Source organism: Pan troglodytes, chromosome 5 (assembly GCF_028858775.2).
Source record: "Pan troglodytes isolate AG18354 chromosome 5, NHGRI_mPanTro3-v2.0_pri, whole genome shotgun sequence".
NCBI classification, from domain to species: Eukaryota; Metazoa; Chordata; class Mammalia; order Primates; family Hominidae; genus Pan; species Pan troglodytes.
In genome coordinates, this window is record NC_072403.2 from 120,413,714 (window position 1) to 120,438,979 (window position 25,266).

The window sequence follows — 25,266 nt, forward strand, 5'->3', positions numbered from 1 at the left end:
TTTCATTTGTTTATTAGCCTCTTTTACTTACTATATTCTTTGCTCCATGAATTGTCTATTCAAATTCTATATTCATTTTTTTTCTGTTGCAATGCTCTTACAATTTTAGTTTTATTGTAGTCAATCCTTGTCTCACTTAATTCCTTTTTCATATCAGTTTGCTCTCTCCCTGCATTTCTCTGCTTGTATTTGATTGGGTCCATGTCTTGTATTCTAAAACGATACCACAAAATTTACCAACTTTTTCCTTCTAGTTCTTGTATACAGTAAATCATAAGTTTTATTTCTGGAAATAAGTTTTATATTACACCATAAAAATTCCAAAATTGATTATAAAAATAAATGAACATAAAATAAATGATGATATATGTGTTTAAATATACTTATCAATTATGCAAAACTAATTCTTAACTATAAAAGCTGGATCATATTTTTCTGCAGGGGCTGGACTTGCTAATGACTTAAAAGCTTTCACTAGTAAATCTCTGTAGCAAGTATAGTGTTTTCGTTAGCTCTTGCTGCATAATAAATCACCCCAAAATTCAATGACATAAACTGAGTAACAATAAGCATTTGTTATTACCCTCTAGTCTACAGGCTATGGGGGAGTTCTTTGGATCTCTGTTGGGTTCATATGTGCATCTGCAGTCAATTTGCTGCACTGGGCTAGGCTCTTCTCATCTGTGTGGGGCCAGCTGGCTGTATGCAGCCTAGGATGCTCTCTTGGCTTTTGTCCTCCTTGTGTTCTCTCCTCCTCCAGCAGGCTAGCCGAGGTATTGCAAAAGAGTGAACAGAAGCATGCAAAGCCTCTTGAGACCTAAATTCAGAACTTGAAAACTGTGACTTTTGCTTCATTCTGTTGGCCGTGGTAAAGTTGAGCCATGGTAAAGAATAGACTCCACGTCACAATGCAAGAGCTGGAAAGTTGCAATCCAAAGGATATGGACAAGGAGGCAAGAACAATTGCAGCCATTACTATAATCAGATGACCCCCCACCCCACATAGGCCTTCTTCAATTCTCCAATGGGTTTTAAATTATCATAATTTAGTTCTAGAGAATTTTTTAGTTAATCCAAGTAAACATCTTTAAATAACCCAAACATTTTTAAATAATGAATGCTTGGGAACAAAAGGGTGAGTGGCAACATTGTATTTAAATCAGTATTGGTCACAGTGATCAAGATCTCACACATCAAAAATGATATCCTTTATGTGATACACAGGGTTATGTAAGATGATTTGGCAGCATCGATATGTAGTTTGGTGAAAACATTCATTATATTTCTGTATATTATATAATCGTGAGAAGAAAAATAAACTTACAAATATATTTTGAAATATATCGGCCAGGCACGGTGGTTCATGCCTGTAGTCCCAGCACTTTGGGAGGCTGAGGCAGGCAGATCACCTGAGATCAGGAGTTCAAGACCAGCCTGACCAACATGGTGAAACCCTGTCTCTACTAAAAATACAAAAATTAGACAGGCGTGTGGCATGCACCTGTAATCCCAGTTACTTGGAAAGCTGGGGCAGGAGAATCGCTTGAACCCAGGAGGCAGAGACTGCAGTGAGCCAAGATTGTGCCACTGCACTCTAGCCTGGGTGACAGAGTGAGACTCTATTTCAAAAATATATATATACATGAAATATTGAATTTGAATAAAACTATCAAATAAAATGTTTTCAAATTTGTAATGAGAAACTTCCCTCCATAAATGTAACTTTTTTTTTTTTTTTTGAGACAGGTTCTTGCTCTGTCGCCCAGGCTGGAGTACAGTGGCGCCATCTTGGTTCACTGCAACCTCTGCCTCCTGGGTTCAAGCCATCCTCTCACCTCAGCCTCCCAAGTAGCTGGGACTACAGGCACGTGCCACTACATGTGGCTAAGTTTTGTATTATTTGTAGAGATGAGGTTTTGCCATGTTACCCAGGCTGGTCTCAAACTCCTGAGCTCAAGCAATCCACCAACCTCAGCCTCCCAAAGTGCTGGGATTACAGGTATAAGCCACCATGCCCAGCCCATAAACATAACTTTCTAAAAGTCAGTTTTGATACTTGAAATGGGATGAATGAAATTCCTGATTAAGACTTTTAAAATTTTAATCCAGGCCAGGCATGGTTGCTCATGCCTGTAATCCCAGTTCTTTGGGAGGCCAAGGTATTTGGGATTGCTTGAGCCCAGCATTTTGAGACCAGCCTTGGCAGCATAGCAAGACCTCATCTCTACCAAAAAAAAAAAAAAAAAAGCTGGGCTCCATTGGTAGGTGCAGCACACCTGTAGTTCTAGCTACTCAGGAGCTAAGGTGGGAGGATCACTTGAGCCGAGGAGGTCAAGGCTGCAGTGAGCTGAGATCACGCCACTGCACTCCAGTCTGGGCAAAAGAGCTAGAGCTAGATCCTGTCCCCGTCACCCTCAAAAAAAAACCTGAAGAAAATTTGAAGAGGAATTTTTTAAAAAAATAATAGATTCAGGGGGTACATGCACAGGTTTGTTACATGGGTGTATTGTATAATGCTGGGATTTGGGCTGCTAGGGTGCTTGTCATCTGAATAGTGAACATAGTGACCAATAGGTAATTTTTCTAACCCTTGCCCCCTTTTCTTGCTCCCTGCTTTTGGGGTCCCTAGTGTCTATTTTTTCCATCTTTATGTCCATGTGTACCCATTGTTTAGCTCTCATTTACAAGTGAGAACATGCAGTATTTGGTTTTCTGTTTTTTTGTTAATTTGCTTAGGATAATGGCCTCCAGCTGCATCCATGTTGCTGCAAAGAACATGATTTCATTCTTTTTTATGGCTGTGTAGTATTCCATGGTGCGTGTGTGTGTGTGTGTGTGTGTGTGTGTGTGTGTGTGTGTGTACCTGATCTCAGGTGATCTGCCTGCCTCGGCCTCCCAAAGTGCTGGGACTACAGGCATGAACCACCATGCCCAGCCGATATATTTCAAAATATATTTGTAAGTTTATTTTTCTTCTCATGATTATATAATATACAGAAATATAATGAATGTTTTCACCAAACTACATATCGATGCTGCCAAATCATCTTATATAAGCCTGTGTATCACACAAAGGATATCATTTTTGATGTGTGGCATCTTGATCAATGTGACCAATAGTGATATATATACATATATATTTACACACACACACACATACATTTTCTTTATCCAGTCCACCATTGATGGACACTTAGATTGCTTCCATGCCTTTGTTGTGAATAGTGCTATTATAAACGTGAATGCAGGTGTCTTTTTGATAAACGTGAGTGCAGGTGTCTTTTGCACTACCCTTTGGGTAGATACCCAGTAGTGGGATTGCTGGGTTGAATGGTAGTTCTATTTTTAGTTCTTTGAGAAATCTCCATACTGTTTCCATGGGGGTTGAACTAATTTGCATTCCCACCAACAGTGTATAAGCATTCCCTTTTCTCCACATTCCTCACCCACATCTGCTATTTCTTGGCTTTTTAGTAATAGTCATTCTGACTTGTGTGAGATGATAGCTCATTGTGGTTTTAATTTGCATTTCTCTGATGATTAATGATGTTGGGCATTTTTTCCTATCTTTGTTGACCACTTGTATTTCTTGTTTTAAGAGGTGTCTGTGCATGTTTTTTGCCCACTTTGAAGATAATTTTTTTTTTTGAGACGGAGTCTTGCTCTGTCACCCAGGCTGGAGTGCAACGGTGTGATCTCCGCTCACCGCAACCTCTGCCTCCTGGGTTCAAGCAATTCTCCTACCTCAGCCTCCCAAGTAGCTGAAATTACAGGCACGCACCACCATGCCTGGCTAATATTTTGTATTTTTAGTAGAGATGGGGTTTCACCATGTTGGCCAGGCTGGTCTTGAACTCCTGACCCCATGATCCGCCTGCCTTGGCCTCCCAAAGTGCTGGGATTACAGGCGTGAGCCACCGCACCTGGCCGAAGAGAAATTTTTGATAGTTACCATCTATGTGAACAAGAATCCTCATTCATACAAGGAGACATTAAGAAGTTTTGTATTTTCAGTAATGGTTGACTCTCTGTAATTTGCACCACATTTTTTGTTAGGGCAATGAAGGAAGCTAGATGAAATTAGTAGTAGGATAGGCTAACTGCTGCAACAAATAACCCCCAAATTAGAGGATTAATAAACAAACATGTATTTCTTGATCATATTACTGTCCAATGCAGGCTGACAAGGAAATGTAGCTCCATGCAGTCCTTCATGGACTCAGACTTCATCTCTCCTTTAAGTCCCTAGACTCCTCTCTATTCACCTGCAGATGAGGAAAAGAAGGAAGATTCTGTGTAGAGTGTTTTTATGGGCTAGACCTTGAAGTGATCATATTACTGTCTCTCTCACTCCCTGGTCTGAACTTGATCACACAGCCACACTTAAATCTAAGGGAGGCTGGGCAATAATACAGACATACCTTGGAGATATTGCTGGCTTGGTTCCAGACCACTGGAACCGATGAGTCACAGGAATTTTTTTGTTTCCTGGTACATATAAAAGTTACGTTTATACTGTAGTCTATTAAGTGTGCAATAGCATTATGTCAAAAAAATACATACTTTAATTTAAAAATGCTTTATTACTAAAAAATGCTAACAACTATTTGAGCCTTCAGTGAGTTGTAGTGTTTTTACTGTTATAGGCTTTTCTTGCCTCAATGTTTTGTTTCTTTTTACCCAGACAGAGTCTCACTCTGTTGCCCAGGTTGGAGTGCAGTGGCGTGATCTCGGCTCACTGCAACCTCTGCCTCCCAGGTTCAAGCGATTCTCTTGGCTCAGCCTCCTGAGTAGCTGAGATTACAAGTGCAGCCACCATGCCTGGTTTTGCTTTTTGTTTGTTTGTTTGTTTGTTTGTTTGTTTTTTGAGTTGGAGTTTTGCTCTTGTTGCCGAGGCTGGAGTGCAATGGCGTGATCTCGGCTCACCGTAACCTCTGCCTCCTGGGTTTAAGTGATTCTGCTGCCTCAGCCTCCTGAGTAGCTGGGATTACAGACATGTGCCAGCATGCCTGGCTAATTTTGTATTTTTAGTAGAGATGGTGTTTCTCCATGTTGGTCAGGCTGGTCTCAAACTCCCTGCCTCAGGTGATCCGCTCGCTTCGGCCTCCCAAAGTGCTGGGATTACAGGCATGAGCCACCGTGCCTGGCCTGGTTTTGTATTTTTAGTAGAGACAGGGTTTCCCCATGTTGGCCAGGCTGGTCTTGAACTCCTGACCTCAAGTGATCCGCCCACCTCGGCCTCCCAAAGTGCTGGGATTATAGGCATGAACCACCATACCCAACCTCTTGCCTCAATGTTGATGACTGTTGACTGATCACGGTGGTGATTGCTGAAGGTTAGGATGACTGACAATTTCTTAAAATAAGACAATGAACTTTGCTGTACAATGGACTCTTGCTTTCACAAAAGATTTCTTTCTAGCAAGTGATGCTGTTTGATAGCATTTACTCACAGCAGAACTTCTTTTGAAATTGGAGTCAGTCCTCTCAACCCCTGCCACTGCTTTAACAACTAAGTTTATGTATTAGTCTAAATCCTTTGTTGTCATTTCAACAGTGTTCACACCATCTTCACCAGGAGTAGATTCCATCTCAAGAAACCACTTTCTTTCTCATCCATAAGAAGCAACTCCTTATCAGTTCAAGTTTGATCATGAGATTGCAGCAATTCAGCCATATCTTCAGGCTCCACTTCTAATTCTAGTTCTCTTGCCATATCTCTCTACCACATCTGCAGTTACTTCCTCTTGAACCTCTCCAAGTCATCCATGTGGGTTGGAATCCTCTTCTTCTAAACTCCTGTTAATGTTGATATTTCGACCTTCTCCCCATGAAGCACTAATGTTCTTCATGGTATCTAGAATGATAAATCCTTTCCGGAAAGTTTTCAATTAACTTAGCCCAGATCCATCAAAGGAATCGCTATATGTGGCAGCTATGGCCTTCCAAAATGTATTTCTTAAATAATTAGACTTGAAAGTCAAAATTACTTCTTGATCCATGGGCTGCAGAATGGATGTTGTGTTAACAGTCATGAAAACAACATTCATCTCTTTGTACAGTTCCACCAGAGCTCTTGGGTGACCGAGTGCATTGTCAATGAGCAGTAATCTTTTGAAAGAAGTCTTTTTTTCTGAGCAGTAGCTCTTAAAGGGGGCTTAAAATACATAGTAAACCATGCTATAAAAAGATGTGCTGTCATCCAGGCTTTGTTGTTCCATTTTTAGGGCACAGGCAGAGTAGATTTAGCATCATTCTTAAGGGCTCTAGGATTTTCAGAATGGTAAATGAGCATTGGCTTCAACTTAAAGTCACCAGCTGCATTAGCCCCTAGCAAGAGAGTCAGTCTATCCTTTTGAAGCTTTGAAGCCAGTCATTGACTTCCCTCTAGCTATGAAAGTCACAGAGGGCATCTTCTTTCGATTCATCTGCATTGAAAATCTGTTGTTTAGTGTAGCCACCTTCATAAATAATCTTAACTAGATCTTGCTGCAGCTTCTACATCAGCACTTGCTGTTTCACCTTGAACTTTCATTATGGAGATGGCTTCTTTCCTTAAACCTCATGAACCAACCTCTGCTGGTTTCCGATTTTTCTTCTGCAGCTTCCTCACCTCTTTCAATCTTCATGTAATTGAAGAGAGTTAGGGCCTTGCTCTGTGTTAGGCTTTGTCTTAGGGAAGCATTGTGGCTGGTCTGATCTTCTATCTAGACCACTCAGACTTTCTCCAAATCAACAATAATGCTTTTTTACTTTCTTATAGTTTGTGTGTTCACTGGAGTAGCACTTTTTATTTCCTTCAAGACATTTTCCTTTTCATTCACAACTTGGCTAACTGTTTGGCTCAAGAGGCCTAGCTTTTGGCCTGTCTTGACTTTTGACATGCCTTCCCCACTAAGCATAATCATTTCTAGCTTTAGCTTTTATATGAGAGATGTACAACTCTTCCTTTCACTTGAACACAGGGGCCACTGTAATGTTATTAATTGACCTAATTTTAATGTTGTTGTATCTCAGGGAATAGGGAGGCCTGAGGAGAGGGAGAAAGATGGGGGAACAGCCAGTGGTGGAGCAGTCAGAACACACAAAATGTATCAAGTCCACCATCTTATAAGGATGTGGTTCGTGGCACCCCAAAGCAATTACAACAGTAACATGGAAGATCACTGATCCCAGATCACCATACCAGATGTAATAGTAATGAAAAAGTGTGACATATTGTGGCAGTTAACAAAATGTGACACAGAGACATGAAGTGAGCACATGCTGTTGGAAAAATGTCACCAACAGACTTGCTTGATGCAGAGTTGCCACAAATCTTCAATTTGTAAACAAAACAAAAGTATCTTCAGAATGCAGTAAAATGAAGCACAATAAAATGAAGTGTGCCTGTAGTCTATCTGTGTGCCCAGAAAGAAGAGAAAAACATGGATATTGGTATGCACTAAGCAATCTTGTTTTCAAAATGAGGTGAGCTGAGCTTACTTTTGGCAGCCTTATTGGGTTAGTGGGACAAAAGTCAGAGACTAGAGCCATCCAAGGATGGGAACCTATTTAACTGCCTGTATCCCCCACTTTGGATAAGGTCCTGAGTGGATTTCATCCTGAAGTCCTGAAGGACTGCACTTAGGAATTAGTGTAAAGCAGAAATAAGCCAGCCCTCTCATGGACTTTAGCCAGATTTTCAGCTGAATACTTAGAAAACCTCAAGCCCTGAGCTTGGATTTTTTTTTTTCTTTTTTCTTTTTTTTTTTTTGAGATGGAGTCTCACGCTGTCACCCAGGCTGGAGTACAATGGCACGATCTCAGCTCCCTGCAACCTCCGCGCCCAGGTTCAAGCGATTCTCCTGCCTCAGCCTCCCAAGTAGCTGGGATTGCAGGCGCCTGCCGCCGCACCCGGCTAATTTTTGTATTTTTAGTAGAGATGGGGTTTCACCATCTTGGCCAGGCTGGTCTTGAACTCCTGACCTCGTGATCCACTCGCCTCGGCCTCCCAAAGTTCTGGGATTACAGGCGTGAACCACTGCGCCCAGCCAGATTTTTTTCTATATGTATTTTTTTTCAAAGGTAAAATCCAGGATGTACAAAGATAACCAGGCATATGAGGAGACAAGACATTGTGAATGAGAACAAACAAAAACAACAGACAATAAAATTAGGAACTCCAGATATTGGAAGTATGAATCTATACTTTAAACAGTTAGACTTACATATTCAAAGAACTTTTTAAAAAAAAAAGTGGGCTTGGAACTACGCTTCAGAAGGGATCTAGAGATAATAAAAAGAGACATCTCAACCTTGAAAAAGAATCAGTGGAAATTCTAGAGCTACAAAGTGCAGTAACCAAAATTAAGGGCTCAAGGGATGAGCTTAAGAGCAGATTAAACACAGCTAAGGAGAAGCACAGTGGATCAGAAAAACTATCCAAAATGAATCATGGAGAAGTAATAAAGAAATATACAAAATAAAGGATAAAAGGAGAGTATGACGTTTAACCTAGGTGCATTTAAAGTATCAGAAGGAGAAGAGAAAGGGAATGGAGCAGAGGCAATATACATATGTAGATGTACTTGATATTGTCTGACATTTATGGAGAAAAATACGGACAACACACTAGTCATCATGCTTACATGGGGAAAAATTGCGAAAATTAAGACATGCTATAAATGGGAGCATATTGACCTGGACTGTGGTCACGGGTTTTGACTGGTTTACTTTAAAGTACAGTCACCCCTCTGTATCCATGGGTAATTGGTTCCAGGACCTTCCACAGACACCAAATCTGCAGATCCTGAAGTCCCTGATATAAAGTGGAGTAGTATTTGCATATAACCCATGCACATCCTCCCATATTTTTTGTTTGTTTGTTTTTGAGACAAGGTCTCTGTCGACCAGGCTCGAGTGCAATGGTGGTGATCTCAGCTCACTGCAAACTCAGACTCCCAGGCTCAAACGATCCTCCTACCTCAGCCTCCTGAGTAGCTGCAACTACAGGCACATACCACCACACCTGGCTAACTTTGTGTATCTTTTGTAGAGATGGGGTTTCACTATGTTGCCCAAGCTGGTCTCCAACTCCTGAGCTCAAGTGATCCACCCACCTCAGCTTCTCAAAGTGCTGGGATTACAGGTGTGAGCCACTGGGCCTGGCTTCCTCCCGTATTCTTTAATTATCTCCAGATTATTTATAATACCTAGTGCAATGTAAATGCTATGTAAATAGTTGTTATAATCTCCAACTCCTGAGCTCGAGTGATCCACCCACCTCAGGTTCCCAAAGTGCTGGGATTACAGGCGTGAGCCACTGGGCCTGGCTTCCTTCCATATTCTTTAATTATCTCCAGATTATTTATAATACCTAGTACAATGTAAATGCTATGTAAATGGTTGTTATAATGTATTGCTTTTTAATTTGTATTGGTTTTTATGTTACATTTTTTTCCAAATATTTTGATTGGCAGTTGGTTGGATCTGCAGATGTGGAACCCACAGATATGGGGAGCCAACTGAATTGTTTTTCTTGTTTATCTTTCCTATTTATTATTCTCTTTTTAATTTTTGACTTTTTTGAACTTTTCTTTTTAGAAATATGCTTACCCATGAATTTATTGAAAACCAAAATGTCATTATTTTAAATTAGTCCTATTCTTATTGGATCTGATTTTTTGGGGGGAAAAAACTTCCTTCTTTGATAAATACATTTCATTCTTCTTTCTCATGTTTTTAAAGAAAAAAGTAATATTGCTATCTCTCGTGGCCTAAATTGAGAGAGATCTCTTTGGCAATGAATAACCTCTCCTTGTTTGAATGACTTTTTTTTAATTGTAGTAAAATACCATATAACATAAAATTGACCATTTTAACTAATTTTAAGTGTACAGTTCAGTGACATTAAGTACATTCATATTGTTGTGCAGTGATCAACACTGTCTACCTCTAGAACTTTTTCCTCATCCTAGACTGAATGTATTAAACAACAATTCCGCGTTCCCCCAATGACTGTTGTCTTGAAAGGAGAAAGATAACTCTACTGAGCTTTGTTTTCTTTATGTGAATGAGCATGTAATTGTTTTAGGGATATGAGGGGAAGGAATAGTTGCTAATGTAATGGCAAATGCAGAACCTACTGACAAAGGTATGTAATTTGTAAAATAGCTGAATGGGCAAAATTCTGATTTTTCAGTTGCCCTAGGCACTTCAGTGCACTTCTGATAATGATTTTCCTTGGGCATGTAGTTATTCTGATAGAAATCACATCCATGCATAACGAGTGAGCTTAATTATACATAACTACATACATAATATGAGGTTTTACATTTTTTTATGTATACTTTCTGGTTTACAAAAGATGAGACACTAAATCCTAACTGATCTCAAAAAAAGTAGTGTACCCTCAGAGCATGAGAGTCTTAATGTATGAATTTTCCTTTTTACAACAAGACATGTATTTTGCCCTCCCCTCTCCCTTTCGGGGATTGTTTTCACTATTTGGTGATTCCACCGTCTCATCTGGTGCCTGCTGTGACTCCCAAGACAGACAAGTGCACAAAGGCTGATTTAGGGTCTTGGATTCCTCTTGAGAATGACATACTCAATTCATTTGTACTGATCCCAATCATTTGAGCTCAAAATAATAAAAATAAAAGTAGCCAAGATGGTTTGAATACTAATGTATGCCCCAGGCACTGTGCTAAACGCTTTGCATATATTATTTTGTTTAATTCTCACGATTCTGTCAGATAGGAATCAAATCCCCATTTTACAAATGGGAAAACTAAGGAACAGGAAGATGATGTAATTTGCCAGTGGCACCCAGTTGATAAGTAGCAACTGAGGAGTCAGATCCAGGCCTTCCAGAACCCTCACTCCCACCTTCTCTATTAACACGTGCTCCTGGTCTGTACTGGGCTCAACAGCAGGATTCTCTTGGAACAGAAGTAGGTTTAAACCAACCCCACCCCACTCCCAGAAAAACCCACAGCATGCTGGAAACCTCCATGGCTGAGGTGAGTGACTTGTCTCAGCTAAGGCCAGGCACGAGGTCTGGAGGTAGAGGCTTTCCAGCCAGGGAAGGAAAATGGGAAGGGCGGAGCTTGCCTCCTCCTGGCTGCCATTTGTTATCTGGTTGGTGAGAAGAGATGGGAGGAAGGGGCACTGTCAGCACATTTCCAAAGGACTCGGGTCATTCTTGGTGCTCTTTGTCTCTGGTTTTGTGCCCATTGCCTAGGTCCCATAATTGCTGCATCCTTCTTAGAACTGCTCTCTATTTAGGGAACCACTTCTCCAGAACCTAACTCTCTGGATTTACTTGTACCTCCCCACACCTCCATGCAAATTCTTCTTTCCTGAGCATAACTGATTTCAGCTGGTTGGTAGGAGAGTGGTAGGCTTAAGTGAATGGACAAAGGTGAGAATGACTCTCCTCCTCCTCACGGTTTCCTAATTCTCCCAGGAATATCGCCATATCAACATTTCTGAAAGAAGTTTCATGCAAAGGACTTCCCAAATGAGATAGACATTTCTGGACAGGGAGGAATATTGATGGATTCTGCCAGAAACTGAGGAGGCTCAGCCACCTGTGTCCTAGAGGTCGGTCAGGGTGACCCAGGAGCTTCCAGAGGGACTTCAGAGCAGCTCCTGGGCCACTCAGTCTCTGCCTTCTCCCGACTCCAGCAGGGCCAGAAACACTCTCCCAACATTTGCTCATGGTTTGCTGCTCACAGAGTACAGTCATCCACAGGCAGCTTAAAATGAGCAGAGGTAACATTTCCTGGGAGTGTTCCTAACCCCAAAGAATGTGTTTGCAGATTGTGTTCCTAATGTTCAGGAGTTAAATTCATGTTTCAGAAACAAGCACTTTACATCTGTAGGTGGCACTTTTGTGAATAATATTGTGGACCTTGAGTCCCATACTCTCCTCGTATCAGGAGGCAGTGTACTGCCTCCAGTTATTCTGGAGCTCTCATCTGCTCCTGCTTATTTAAGCCCTTCAGTATTTCCTACAGAGGTTAGCAGTGTTGCACTTGAATAATTGTACCTTAAATTAAACTAAACATAATTTCTGATGATTTTCATACTGAAGCACAATCTTTATTTCAAAATGGTGGCATAATCTTCAGCATGCCGTTATCAAATAGCTCCATTGACCAATAGTGGCAGTTTGCAGTTGAGTCACGGGAAGGGTTTATTAGGACATGTTTAAAGTGATGTCATAGAAATAAAAATATGGACAGAGACCTAAAGACTACCAACTAAGGCTGTGGCTAGAGATATTCTTTAACTCCCCACCGCACTCTTGTCTTCTCTCTTGCCCCTTTTTCACATCACTATTAAGGCAACACAGTGTATGTTATCTGTGTCCTTAGCCTACTCTGAAAACACTGCCCTTGGTTTCACCAAATAGTGAAAACAATCCCCGAAAGGGAGAGAGGGGAGGGCAAAATACAGTGTCTTTTTGTAAAAAGGAAAACTCATACATTAGGACTCTCATGCTCTGAGGGTACACTACTTTTTTGGAGCTCAGTTAGGATTTAGTGTCTCATCTTTTGTAAGCCGGAAAGTATATGTAAAAAAATGTAAAACCTCATATTAGGTATGTAGTTATGTATAATTAAGCTCACTTGTTATGCATGGATGTGATTTCTATCAGAATAACTACATGCCCAAGGAAAATCATTATCAGAAGTGCACTGAAGTGCCTAGGGCAACTGCCTGTGGGTAACTTGGTCAAGTTACCCACAGCTACCACCTAGATCACACCATGACAAGAAAGAGGTGTTTTTACACTAAACCACTCCAAAGGCAACCAGAATTGGTTTATTTTTAAATTTTCTTTTATTTCATTTTATCATAGCCACTTGGAGCCAGTGACTATTTGGAACTATCAAAGAATTTTGATACAATATTTTTACGAAACATTCCGCAATTTACTCTGGCAAACAGGACTCAAGGTCGAAGATTCATAACTCTCATCGATAACTTTTATGATCTCAAGGTAAGGATGTAGTAAATTTTCTTAAAACTAAACACTTTGTATTGTGAAGCCAGATTGCCTGGGCTGGAAATCCTGACTTAACATACTTCTATCACTTACCGCACCTCTTTGTGCCTCCATTCCCTCATGTGTGAATTGGGGATGATAATATTATTTACTTCTGAGGGTTGTTGCGAGGACTAAAAAGGCAAATGCATGTAAAGCATTTAAAACATTTGGCACAAGCTGAATGCTGTATAAGCACTATCAGTAGAAGCAGCAGTAGCACTATAGTAAAGCTCCCATCACAAGACACTCTGCTATATGAATGATTGCATCATTCTACCAGACAGCTTATGCGCTTCATCTATCACGTTCTAAAACACAATGTCTTGCATAAACTGAATGCTCAGTAAGTATTTGTTGCATGAATAAATGATTGCACTGATAGAATAATGCATGAGCAAGCCAGGTGTGATGGCTCATGCCTATCATCCCAGCACTTTGGGAGGCCAAGGGAGGATCGCTTGAAGCCAGGCATTCAAGACCAGCCTGGACAACATAGCAAAATCCTAGCTCTACAAAAAATAAGAAAATTAGCTGGGTGTGGTGATGAGGGCCTGTCATCCTGCCTACTTGGGAGGCTAAGGTGGGAGGATTGCTTAAGCCCAGGAGTTCAAGGTTACAGTAGTGAGTCATGACCACGCCACTGCACTGCAGCCTTCCAGCCTGGGTGACAGAGTGAGGCCCTATCTCTCAAAAAAAAAAAAAAAAAGAAGAAGAAGAAGAAGTAGAAGGAGGAGGAGGAGGAGGGAGGTAGGAGGAAGGAAGAAGGAAGAAGAAGTAGAAGGAGGAGGAGGAGGAGGGAGGTAGGAGGAAGGAAGAAGGAAGAAGGAAGAGAAGGAGAAGGAGGAGAAGGAGAAGGAGAAGAAAACAAATGAGTGAATGACTAGAGGACCCTTCTGAATATTGAAGCTCTCTCTCTCCCTGTGACCCAGAAACCCCAGTAGCTAGCATTATACCATCTTGTTGTTTGTTTGTTTTTAATCCACATGTTTTAGTGTGAATTGCCAAGTCACTGCCCATTCATCAAAGGCAGCATGGCCTACTGGTTCAAGAGTGGGCCCTGGGGTCAGGCTGTCTATCCTAAAGGCCACCTTAATCTCTCTGAGCTTCAACTGCCTTTTCTAGAAAAAGCAGATAATAATGGTACTTATAAAGTTGTTGTGAGTATTAAACAAGCATGTAAAGCACAAAGAATGTTGTCTGGCCTATGGTACGCTCTCAGTAAAGGTGAGCTATTAGTAGAATATATCTGTAAATATAGATTCATAGCAAAAGTACAATTTGAAGTTAGAGTTAATTTAAATATTATTTTACCATTAGATATACTTTTTTCTCCCTATTCTTTGCACAGAATTAGATAGAGCAGTGATTCTAAATTGAAGGGGCTTCGTGGGAAGAAGATAAGCAACAGAATCTGCTGGGAGGGAGAGGTGACAATTTAATGTTTCATTTGCTCATTCATTCTGTAAACTTCATCATGCCAAGCACTAGAAATTCAGTGGCAAGTGAAAATAGATGGTGCTTGCCTTCAAAGAGCTTAGATAGCCTGATATCAGAGAAACGTGAATCAGATGTCCACAGAACTCAATGTAAAATCACCACTGTGGGATGACCTGTTAGACAGAGAAGGAGGCATATGGTGCTGTGAGAGTCTAGCAGGGGAGAGTGCACTGATCTATGGGGTGGGAAATCCTCTGAGGGCCACCTGTGGCAGAACCATGTGGCCTACTTAAAAATCCAGATTCCAGAGCTCACCCATTCCCACCCCAGCAAATGAGTACCAGGCATGGGGCCAGGAACTGCATGTTCTCATGTTTCTCAGGTGCTTCTTATAAACGCTGAGAAGAGTGAGGGCTAAACTCTATGCACAGAATGAAAATGGGTAACCAGCATGGGGAGTTTGCAGCAACCTCTCTGGGATGGGCCGAGTGTGAAAGGCAGCAAGTGTGGCTCTGATGCAGAAGCTGAGGGAAGCCCACGTAAGGGAGTGCTATCAAAAGCCGCTGTGCATCCCCGCGGAGCCCACACACATGTGATGGGGAATCTGGAGAGGCAGAAGGCTGAGGACACAGAGCTGGGGGATGGAGGCCCATCAGCTGTGAGTGGTGGCCTTCCACAGACTCGACTCTACAGTAATGGTGGGGAGGGCAGGGGTGGAATGAAGGGCAGGGGCCTGGAGGCTGCTGTTTTTACAGGACTAGGCTTCAAGAAGAAGACAACAGAGGGGCATGAATAGGATGGCTCATAGTGGAGGATGGAGAGACTCGTTATTTTGATATTTCAGCTAGGAATGCCTTACAAAAAGCTTATGGTCCCCATCCCTCAGTCCCACCCCCTAACCCTACCTCACCCCCACCTTTTCACTTCTTAATCGAAGGAAAAAAGAATTTTTCTGGCAACATGATAGAATATTCAAACTACCCTCCTAACATTCCCTTTAACTAAATCACACATTTAGAGATTATACTTTTTATTAAAGTGTAGTCAAAACCATTTTATTTCAAAAATTGGTAGCATTAAACAGACATTATTCTAGAATGTATTCATGGAGATTTGTGAAAGAAGGATATACCCATGTAAATAATGAAAAATTGTCTTTGATTAAAATAACTTATAAGAGGAGGTAGAAGGCCATTTGGATATGGAAAATCTAGTGTCAAATGTCAACACACGATTTTTAAGTACTGGTGTATTATTATTTAAATAATGATTTTAAAAGATAGCTATGAATCCTGAAGACAAATTCAGGACTTTTAAAACATCAAGAAGAATATGTTTTGTATGGTGGAGCCAAGATGGCCAAATAGGGACAGCTCCAGTCTACAGCTCCCAGCATGAGCGACGCAGAAGATGAATGATTTCTGCATTTCTAACTGAGGTACTGGGCTCATCTCACTGGGGATTGTCAGACAGTGGGTGCAGGACAGTGGGTGCAGCGCACCGAGCGTGAGCCGAAGCAGGGCGAGGCATCGCCTCACCCGGGAAGCACAAGGCATCAGGGAATTCCCTTTCCTAGCCAAGGAAAGGGGTGACAGATGGCACCTGGAAAACCGGATCACTCCCACCCTAATACTGTGCTTTTCCAACGGTCTTAGCAAACGGCACACCAGATTATATCCCACGCATGGCTTGGAGGGTTCTACACCCACAGAGCCTCGCTCATTGCTAGCACAGCAGTCTGAGATCAAACTGCAAGGCGGCAGCGAGGATGGTGGAGGGGCGCCTACCACTGCCAAGGCTTGAGTAGGTAAACAAAGCGGCTGGGAAGCTCCAACTGGGTGGAGCCCACTGCAGCTCAAGGAGGCTTGCCTGTCTCAGTAGACTCCACCTCTGGGGGCAGGGCATAGCCAAACAAAAGGCAGCAGAAACCTCTGCAGACCTAAATGTTCCTGTCTAACAGCTTTGAAGAGAGTAGAGGTTCTCCCAGCACACAGCTTGAGATCTGAGAATGGACAGACTGTCTCCTCAAGTGGGTCCCTGACCCCCAAGTAGCCTAACTGGGAGGCACGCCCCAGTAGGGGCAGACTGACACCTCATATGGCCGGGTACTCCTCTGAGACAAAACTTCCAGAGGAACGATCAGGCAGCAAAATTTGCTGTTCACCAGTATCTGCTGTTCTGCAGCCTCCACTGCTGATACCCAGGCAAACAGGGTCTGGAGTGGACCTCCAGCAAACTCCAACAGACCTGCAGCTGAGAGTCCTGACTGTTAGAAAGAAAACTAACAAACAGAAAGGACATCCACACCAAAACCCCATCTGTACGTCACCATCATCAAAGACCAAAGGCAGATAAAACCACAAAGACGGGGAAAAAACAGAGCAGAAAAACTGAAAATTCTAAAAATCAGAGCGCCTCTCCTCCTCCAAAGGAACGCAGCTCCTCACTAGCAACGGAACAAAGATCGGGTTATCCACAAAGGGAAGCCCATCAGACTAACAGTGGATCTCTTGGCAGAAACTACAAGCCAGAAGAGAGTGGGGGCCAATATTCAACATTCTTAAAGAAAAGAATTTTCAACCCAGAATTTCATATCCAGCCAAACTAAGCTTCATAAGTGAAGGAGAAATAAAATCCTTTACAGACAAGCAAATGCTGAGAGATTTTGTCACCACCAGGCCTGCCCTACAACAGCTCCTGAAGGAAGCACTAAACATGGAAAGGAACAACCGGTACCAGCCACTGCAAAAACATGTCAAATTGTAAAGACCATCAAGGCTAGGAAGAAACTGCATCCACTAACGAGCAAAATAACCAGCTAACATCATAATGACAGGATCAAATTCACACATAACAATATTAACCTTAAATGTAAATGGGCTAAATGCTCCAATTAAAAGACACAGACTGGCAAATTGGATAAAGATTCAAGACCCGTCAGTGTGCTGTATTCAGGAAACCCATCTCACATGCAGAGACACACATGGACTCAAAATAAAGGGATGGAGGAAGATCTACCAAGCAAATGGAAAACAAAAAAAGGCAGGGGTTGCAATCCTAGTCTCTCATAAAACAGACTTTAAACCAACAAAGATCAAAAGAGACAAAGAAGGCCATTACATAATGGTAAAGGGATCAATTCAACAAGAAGAGCTAACTCTTCTAAATATATATGCACCCAATACAGGAGCACCCAGATTAATAAAGCAAGTCCTTAGAGACCTACAAAGAGACGTAGACTCCCACACAATAATAATGGGAGACTCTAACACCCCACTGTTAACATTAGACAGATCAACAAGACAGAAAGCCAACAAGGATATCCAGGAATTGAACTCAGCTCTGCACCAAGTGGACCTAATAGACATCTACAGAACTCTCCACCCCAGATCAACAGAATATACATTCTTTTCAGCACCACACCACACCAATCCAAAATTGACCACATAGTTGGAAGTAAAGCACTCCTCAGCAAATGTAAAAGAACAGAAATTATAACAAACTGTCTCTCAGACCACAGTGCAATCAAACTAGAACTCAGGATTAAGAAACTCACTCAAAACCACTCAACTACATGGAAACGGAACAACCTGCTCCTGAATGAACTACTGGGTACATAACAAAATGAAGGCAGAAATAAAGATGTTCTTTGAAACCAACGAAAACAAAGACACAGCATACCAGAATCTCTGGGACACATTCAAAGCAGTGTGTAGAGGGAAATGTATAGCACTAAATGCCCACAAGAGAAAGCAGGAAAGATCTAAAATTGACACCCTATCATCGCAATTAAAAGAACTAGAGAAGCAAGAGCAAACACATTCAAAAGCTAGCAGAAGGCAAGAAATAACTAAGATCAGAATAGAACTGAAGAAAATAGAGACACAAAAAACCCTTCAAAAAATCAATGAATCCAGGAGCTGGTTTTTTGAAAAGATCACCAAAATTGATAGACCACTAGCAAGACTAATAAAGAAGAAAAGAGAGAAGAATCAAATAGACACAATAAAAAATGATAAAGGGGATATCACCACTGATCCCACAGAAATACAAACTACCATCAGAGAATACTATAAACACCTCTACGCAAATAAACTAGAAAATCTAGAAGAAATGGATAAGTTCCTGGACACATACACCCTCCCAAGACTAAACCAGGAAGAAGTTGAATCTCTGAATAGACCAATAACAGGCTCTGAAATTGAGGCAATAATTAATAGCTTGCCAACCAAAACAAGTCCAGGACCAGATGGATTCACAGCCGAATTCTACCAGAGGTACAAGGAGGAGCTGGTACCATTCCTTCTGAAACTATTCCAATCAATAGAAAAAGAGGGAATCCTCCCTAACTCATTTTATGAGGGCAGCATCATCCTGATACCAAAGCCTGGCAGAGACACAACAAAAAAAGAGAATTTTAGACCAATATCCCTGATGAACATCCATGCAAAACTCCTCAATAAAATACTGGCAAACCGAATCCAGCAGCACATCAAAAAGCTTATCCACCATGATCAAGTGGGCTTCATCCCTGGGATGCAAGGCTGGTTCAACATACACAAATCAATAAACGTAATCCAGCATATCTACAGAACCAAAGACAAAAACCACATAATTATCTCAATAGATGCAGAAAAGGCCTTTGACAAAATTCAACAGCCCTTCATGCTAAAAACTCTCAATAAATTAGGTATTGATGGGACGTATCTCAAAATAATAAGAGCTATCTATGACAAACCCACAGCCAATATCATACTGAATGGGCAAAAACTGGAAGCATTCCCTTCGAAAACTGGCAAAAGACAGGGATGCTCTCTCTCACCACTCCTATTCAACATAGTGTTGGAAGTTCTGGCCAAGGCAATCGGGCAGGAGACAGAAATAAAGGGTATTCAATTAGGAAAAGAGGAAGTCAAATTGTCCCTGTTTGCAGATGACATGATTGTATATCTAGCAAACCCCATCGTCTCAGCCCAAAATCTCCTTAAGCTGATAAGCAACTTCAGCAAAGTCTCAGGATACAAAATCAATGTGCAAAAATGACAAGCATTCTTATACACCAATAACAGACAAACAGAGAGCCAAATCATGAGTGAACTCCCATTCACAATTGCTTCAAAGAGAATAAAATACCTAGGAATCCAACTTACAAGGGATGTGAAGGACCTCTTCAAGGAGAACTACAAACCACTGCTCAATGAAATAAAAGAGGATACAAACAAATGGAAGAACATTCCATGCTCATGGGTAGGAAGAATCAATATCATGAAAATGGCCATACTGCCCAAGGTAATTTATAAATTCAATGCCATCCCCATCAAGCTACCAATGATTTTCTTCACAGAATTGGCAAAAACTACTTTAAAGTTCATATGGAACCAAAAAAGAGCCCGCATTGCCAAGACAATCCTAAGCCAAAAGAACAAAGCTGGAGGCGTCACGCTACCTGACTTCAAACTATACTACAAGGCTGCAGTAACCAAAACAGCATGGTACTGGTACCAAAACAGAGATATAGACCAATGGAACAGAACAGAGCCCTCAGAAGTAATGCCACATATCTACACCTATGTGATCTTTGACAAACCTGACAAAAACAAGCAATGGGGAAAGGATTCCCTATTTAATAAATGGTGCTGGGAAAACTGGCTAGCCATATGTAGAAAGCTGAAACTGTATCCTTTCCTTACACCTTATACAAAAATTAGTTCAAGATGGATTAAAGACTTAAACGTCAGACCTAAAACCATAAAAACCTTAGAAGAAAACCTAGGCAATACCATTCAGGACATAGGCATGGGCAAGGACTTCATGTCTAAAACACCAAAAGCAATGGCAACAAAAGCCAAAATTGACAAATGGGATCTAATTAAACTGAAGAGCTTCTGCCCAGCAAAAGAAACTACCATCAGAGTGAACAGGCAGCCTACAGAATGGGAGAAAATTTTTGTAATCTACTCATCTGACGAAGGGCTAATATCCAGAATCTACAATGAACTCAAACAAATTTACAAGAAAAAAAAACAACAAACCCATCAAAAAGTGGGTGAAGGATATGAACAGACACTTCTCAAAAGAAGACATTTATTCAGCCAAAAGACACATGGAAAAATGCTCATCATCACTGGCCATCAGAGAAATGCAAATCAAAACCACAATGAGATACCATCTCACACCAGTTAGAATGGTGATCATTAAAAAGTCAGGAAACAACAGGTGCTAGAGAGGATGTGGAGAAATAGGAACACTTTACACTGTTGGTGGGACTGTAAACTAGTTCAACCATTGTGGAAGTCAGTGTGGCAATTCCTCAGGGATCTAGAACTAGAAATACCATTTGACCCAGGCATCCCATTACTGGGTATACACCCAAAGGATGATAAATCATGCTGCTATAAAGACACATGCACACGTATGTTTATTGTGGCACTATTCACAATAGCAAAGACTTGGAACCAACCCAAATGTCCAACAATGATAGACTGGATTAAGAAAATGTGGCACATGTACACCATGGAATACTATGCAGCCATAAAAAATGAGTTCATGCCCTTTGTAGGGACATGGATGAAGCTGGAAACCATCATTCTCAGCAAACTATGGCAAGGACAAAAAACCAAACACCGCATGTTCTCACTCATAGGTGGAAATTGAACAATGAGAACACATGGACACAGGAAGGGGAACTTCACACACCGGGGCTTGTTGTGGGGTGGGGGGAGGGGGGAGGGATAGCATTAGGAGATATACCTAACGTTAAATGACGAGTTAATGGGTGCAGCACACCAACATGGCACATGTATACATATGTAACAAACCTGCAGGTTGTGCACGTGTACCCTAAAACTTAAAGTATAATAATAAAAAAAAGAATATGTTTTGTATTTAAACTAGTGGATATAAAAAATATAAAAGCTGTTTCCAATATATGATCACATATGAACACTCATTCAAATACTTATGTAATCAAGAGATATTAATGTAAATCTTAGTCTTTTTGAAGAATGTCCTAGCAGGATGCTGAGATAATAAATGTAGGTTCTGGACACTCACTGGCCTAATTAGAATAGCAATGCACTGAACTTAGCAGTCTGCTGTGCAGCAAAAGCGTAACTAACCTCTTTACAGTGTCCCTGGGCAGCGTCTTAGGTGCACAGACCAGCTCCAAACAGCCAGGTATAAATGTCAACATCACAGTGTAATCATCTTAGTCAGTATGTGGTGCTATAACAAAATACCATGGTCTGGGTAATTTATAAATAATAGGAATTTATTTCTTCCAGTTCTGGGAGGTCTGAGATCAAGGAGCCAGCAGGTTTGGGTGTTTGGTGAGGGCTATTATCTGCTTTGTTGCCAGCAGAGGGCACAAATGTTGTTCTCACATGGTGGAAGGAATGGAAGGCAAAAAGTGGTGAACTCCCTCCATCAAATCCTGTATAAAGGCACCGAATCCCATGCATGAAGGCAGAGCCTCATGACTCAATCATATCCTAGAGGCCACACCTCTTAATCCTGTTGCATTGTGGAGTAAGTTTCAGCATGAATTTTGGATGGAACAAAAACATTCAAACCAGAGCAGTAATGGCAAAAGCATTGGACTAAGAACTGAAGATCTGGGCTGACATCTTGAGCTGAGTCCTCTCCAGCCCTGAAGTCTCCCAATAAACCTTTGTGCCCTACTTCACAGGGTGGTATGAGTTGTGTGGAAATATTCTGAAAAGTACTATGCAGTTTTAAAACACTGCTTTAAAGAGATAAACAATTAAGGGGAAAAAATGGACGTCTTAAAAGCAAAGATCCAAGCTCCTGTATGTGAAAAACAGGCTTTTATTTTGTGAGATTTTTCTTACCTTCAACTTGTGAAATGTAAAGAGTAACACATTTACCCATTTTCTTCTATTTCAGGTGCGTATAATTTGCTCTGCGTCGACTCCTATATCAAGCTTATTTTTGCATCAACATCATGACAGTGAGTTGGAGCAAAGCAGAATACTGATGGATGATTTGGGGCTGAGCCAGGTAGGCGATATTAACATAATCTCTTTTTATTATAAAACAGCTTAATTGTTTTTGGTTTGATGCATGGCTACATTTTGAAGAAGAAATGCAGTGTATAGTTAACCATTGATTGGCGCTTCTTGTATAAGCCCATGTAGCAAATTTATCATTCTCAATATCACTGAATATAGAAAATTATAAACTTACAGTGGAAGGAACCTTAGTGGTCATGTAGTTCAGTGCTCCATTTTGCATGTGATAAAAATGAAGCCCACGGAGGTGGACTAAGGTGCCCACAGTCACACTGCTGAATAATGGCAGGCCAGAGCTGGATGCCAAACCACCTGTGCCCGGTTCTGGGCTTGCTCTGCTATACCATGCTGCCCTTTCTGGGTATCTTTCTAAATGATTGCTGGATTTGTAGAGTGCATGATACAGTATCCAAGCATGTAGGCTGGCTAGTCCAGGACCATGGAGTGCCTAGCAAGGCCCCAGGCTTGAAAAGAAATCCCTAACCTCTCAACCTCCATTCTGCAAACATTTATGGAGTACCTGTGGGTGCCAGGCTCTGAGGACACTCTGTAGGGAACAAACAGATGCTAGCCCAGTTCTCCTGGAGCTTGGAGTCTGGTGATTCACCCCAGGCCAACTAGAAGTGACTTTGCGTTTTCTTCTTCTATAAGAACGTTACGGGATGTGTTTCTCAACTATCGACAACTGAAATATTAGTCAAAAGTTTACAACTATCAACACTCACCCCATGAGGGGAGCCCAATTCTTCCAGCCCCACAGGTGAAAGACCTCTGGAACAAGGAAACAATTCCTTATCAACCTGAATAGAAATGAGGCATTTTCAGGAGTTTGGGAGAACGAGGCCAATTTAAAAAGTGAACTTTCCAATATGGTGACTTAAACCTATGTGTATGTCTTAGTCTGCTATAACAAAACACCATGAACTGGGTAGCTTACAGACAACAGAAATTTATTTCTAACAGTTCTGGAGGCTGGGAAGTCCAAGATCAGGGTGCCAGATTTGGCATCTGATGAAGGCCCACTTCCTAGTTCCTAAGCCTCTGTCTTTTCTGTATAAACCTCACATGGTGGAAGGGGTGAGGGATCTCTCTGGGGCATGTTTTATAAAGGCATTAATCCCATTCATGAGGGCTCCACCCACAAGACCTAATCATCTCCCAAAGGCTCCACCTCCAATACCATCACCTTATGGGTTAGGATTTCAGCATATGAATTTTGGATGTACATAAACACTCAGATCTAACCTAGAACAGTTTCATCCTGAAACCATCCCCCTGCCCCTGGTCCATGGAAAAATTGTCTTCCACGAAACTGGCCCCTGTTGCCAAAAGGTTGGTAAAGTTTACATCATTGGCTCTTAAAACTTTTTTCCCCTAGGCTGGTGCAATGGGTCATTCCTATAATCCTAGCACTTTGGGAGGCCGAGGTGGGCAGACTGCTTTGAGCTCAGGAGTTCAAGACCAGCCTGGGCAACATGGTGAAACCCCCATTTCTACAAAAAATAAAAAATAAAATAAAAAAATTAGCCAGGTGTGGTGGCACACACCTGTAATCCTAGCTACTGGGGAGGCTGAGGCAGGAAGATCACTTGAACCCAAAAGGCAGAGGTTGCAGTGAGGCAAGATGGCACCACTGCACTCCAGCCTGGGTGACAGAGTGAGACCCTATCTCAAATTCCCCTAGGATCAAGAAAAAATAAGCTCAGCAGACAGAGCCAATCATGCATGAAGAAATCAGGGAATGTGATCTCAGGGTCATGAAGGTTCACAATGGATCAGTGGAGAAGATGGACTTAGGAATCTAGAATTTTTCTCCGAAAAAGCATACTAGCAAACCCCTAAGGAAAGAGAAAAATTCCAAGCCCACTTAGTGGCCATGAGTCTGTGTTGGTATCACCAGTCTGGGGTTACCAGCCTCACAGAGACAGAGTTTCCCAATTTGGTCCTAGATGGTGGGATCAGTTGTCCCAGCAGCTGAAGACTAAAAACAGCCCTGCCTTTCAGCCCTGGCTTTTAGATCCCAGGCACATTCTCCAGAACCCAGACCCACTGCTCATTTGCATTTGCTCTCCTTTAGTCATTGGTTGGATTGGAAAAGGCTCTCCAGAGGTTTGTCCTTAGGGCCTCCCCCTTAGGCACTGGGACCCTGTCTGGAGGCCTACACCAGCCTCTTTCTAGCTTCTCAGAACTACTGGTTTTTTTTTTTTTGCCATTACTTATTTCTGGTGTACACTTTTGGAGAAAGTTTTCCCTTTTAAGTTTTCTCTCTGATAATTTGATGTGTTTACTGCCTATCAGTTTAAATTGGTTGACTCTCTAGTCTCATTTAAGAGATTGTATATGGAAAAAAAAAGTTATAAAAAAAGGCATAATCTAAACCGGTAAGCCTAAAAAGTTTTTTTAAACCTATACTTAGGTTCTGTAAATTTTCATTTGTGATAGCTTTATTTTAATTTCTTTGTTTTATAACCAGGATTCAGCAGAAGGACTCTCCATGTTTACCGGAGAAGAGGAAATCTTTGCATTTCAGCGCACAATTTCCCGACTCACGGAAATGCAGACTGAACAGTACTGGAACGAAGGAGACAGAACCAAGAAGTAACTGCCACTTTTGCATAAATAAAACTCTAGACAAATGGTTAACGCAGGCAGAACTCCTTATTGTGGGACTTGAAGGAATCATTTCCTCATCATTAATTATGCACTTTGTCCTCTGGACCATTTTAATCTAAAATTGCTCTCAAGGATCTAGTGGAT

General features: G+C 41.5%; 1 protein-coding gene across 7 annotated transcripts in view; it reads left to right on the forward strand.

Moving 5' to 3' along the window:
- Nucleotides 1-25,266, forward strand: part of AFG1L (AFG1 like ATPase) — a 239,095-nt gene that overhangs the window by 208,152 nt on the left and 5,677 nt on the right. For 4 of the 7 annotated variants that reach the window (XR_010158135.1, XR_010158136.1, XM_009451788.5 and 1 more), the window contains exons 11-13: nt 12,854-12,994; nt 22,385-22,498; nt 24,983-25,107. Coding sequence is in view for 4 of the 7 variants with exons in the window: in XM_009451788.5 (XP_009450063.1) it covers nt 12,854-12,994; nt 22,385-22,498; nt 24,983-25,107 (380 nt within the window). In the remaining 3 variants the exon portion in view is untranslated. Of the gene's footprint in view, nt 1-12,853; nt 12,995-22,384; nt 22,499-24,982; nt 25,153-25,266 lie in introns of those variants that run through there. The other 3 variants (XM_518672.7, XR_010158137.1, XM_016956081.3) reach the window with 3 other exon arrangements.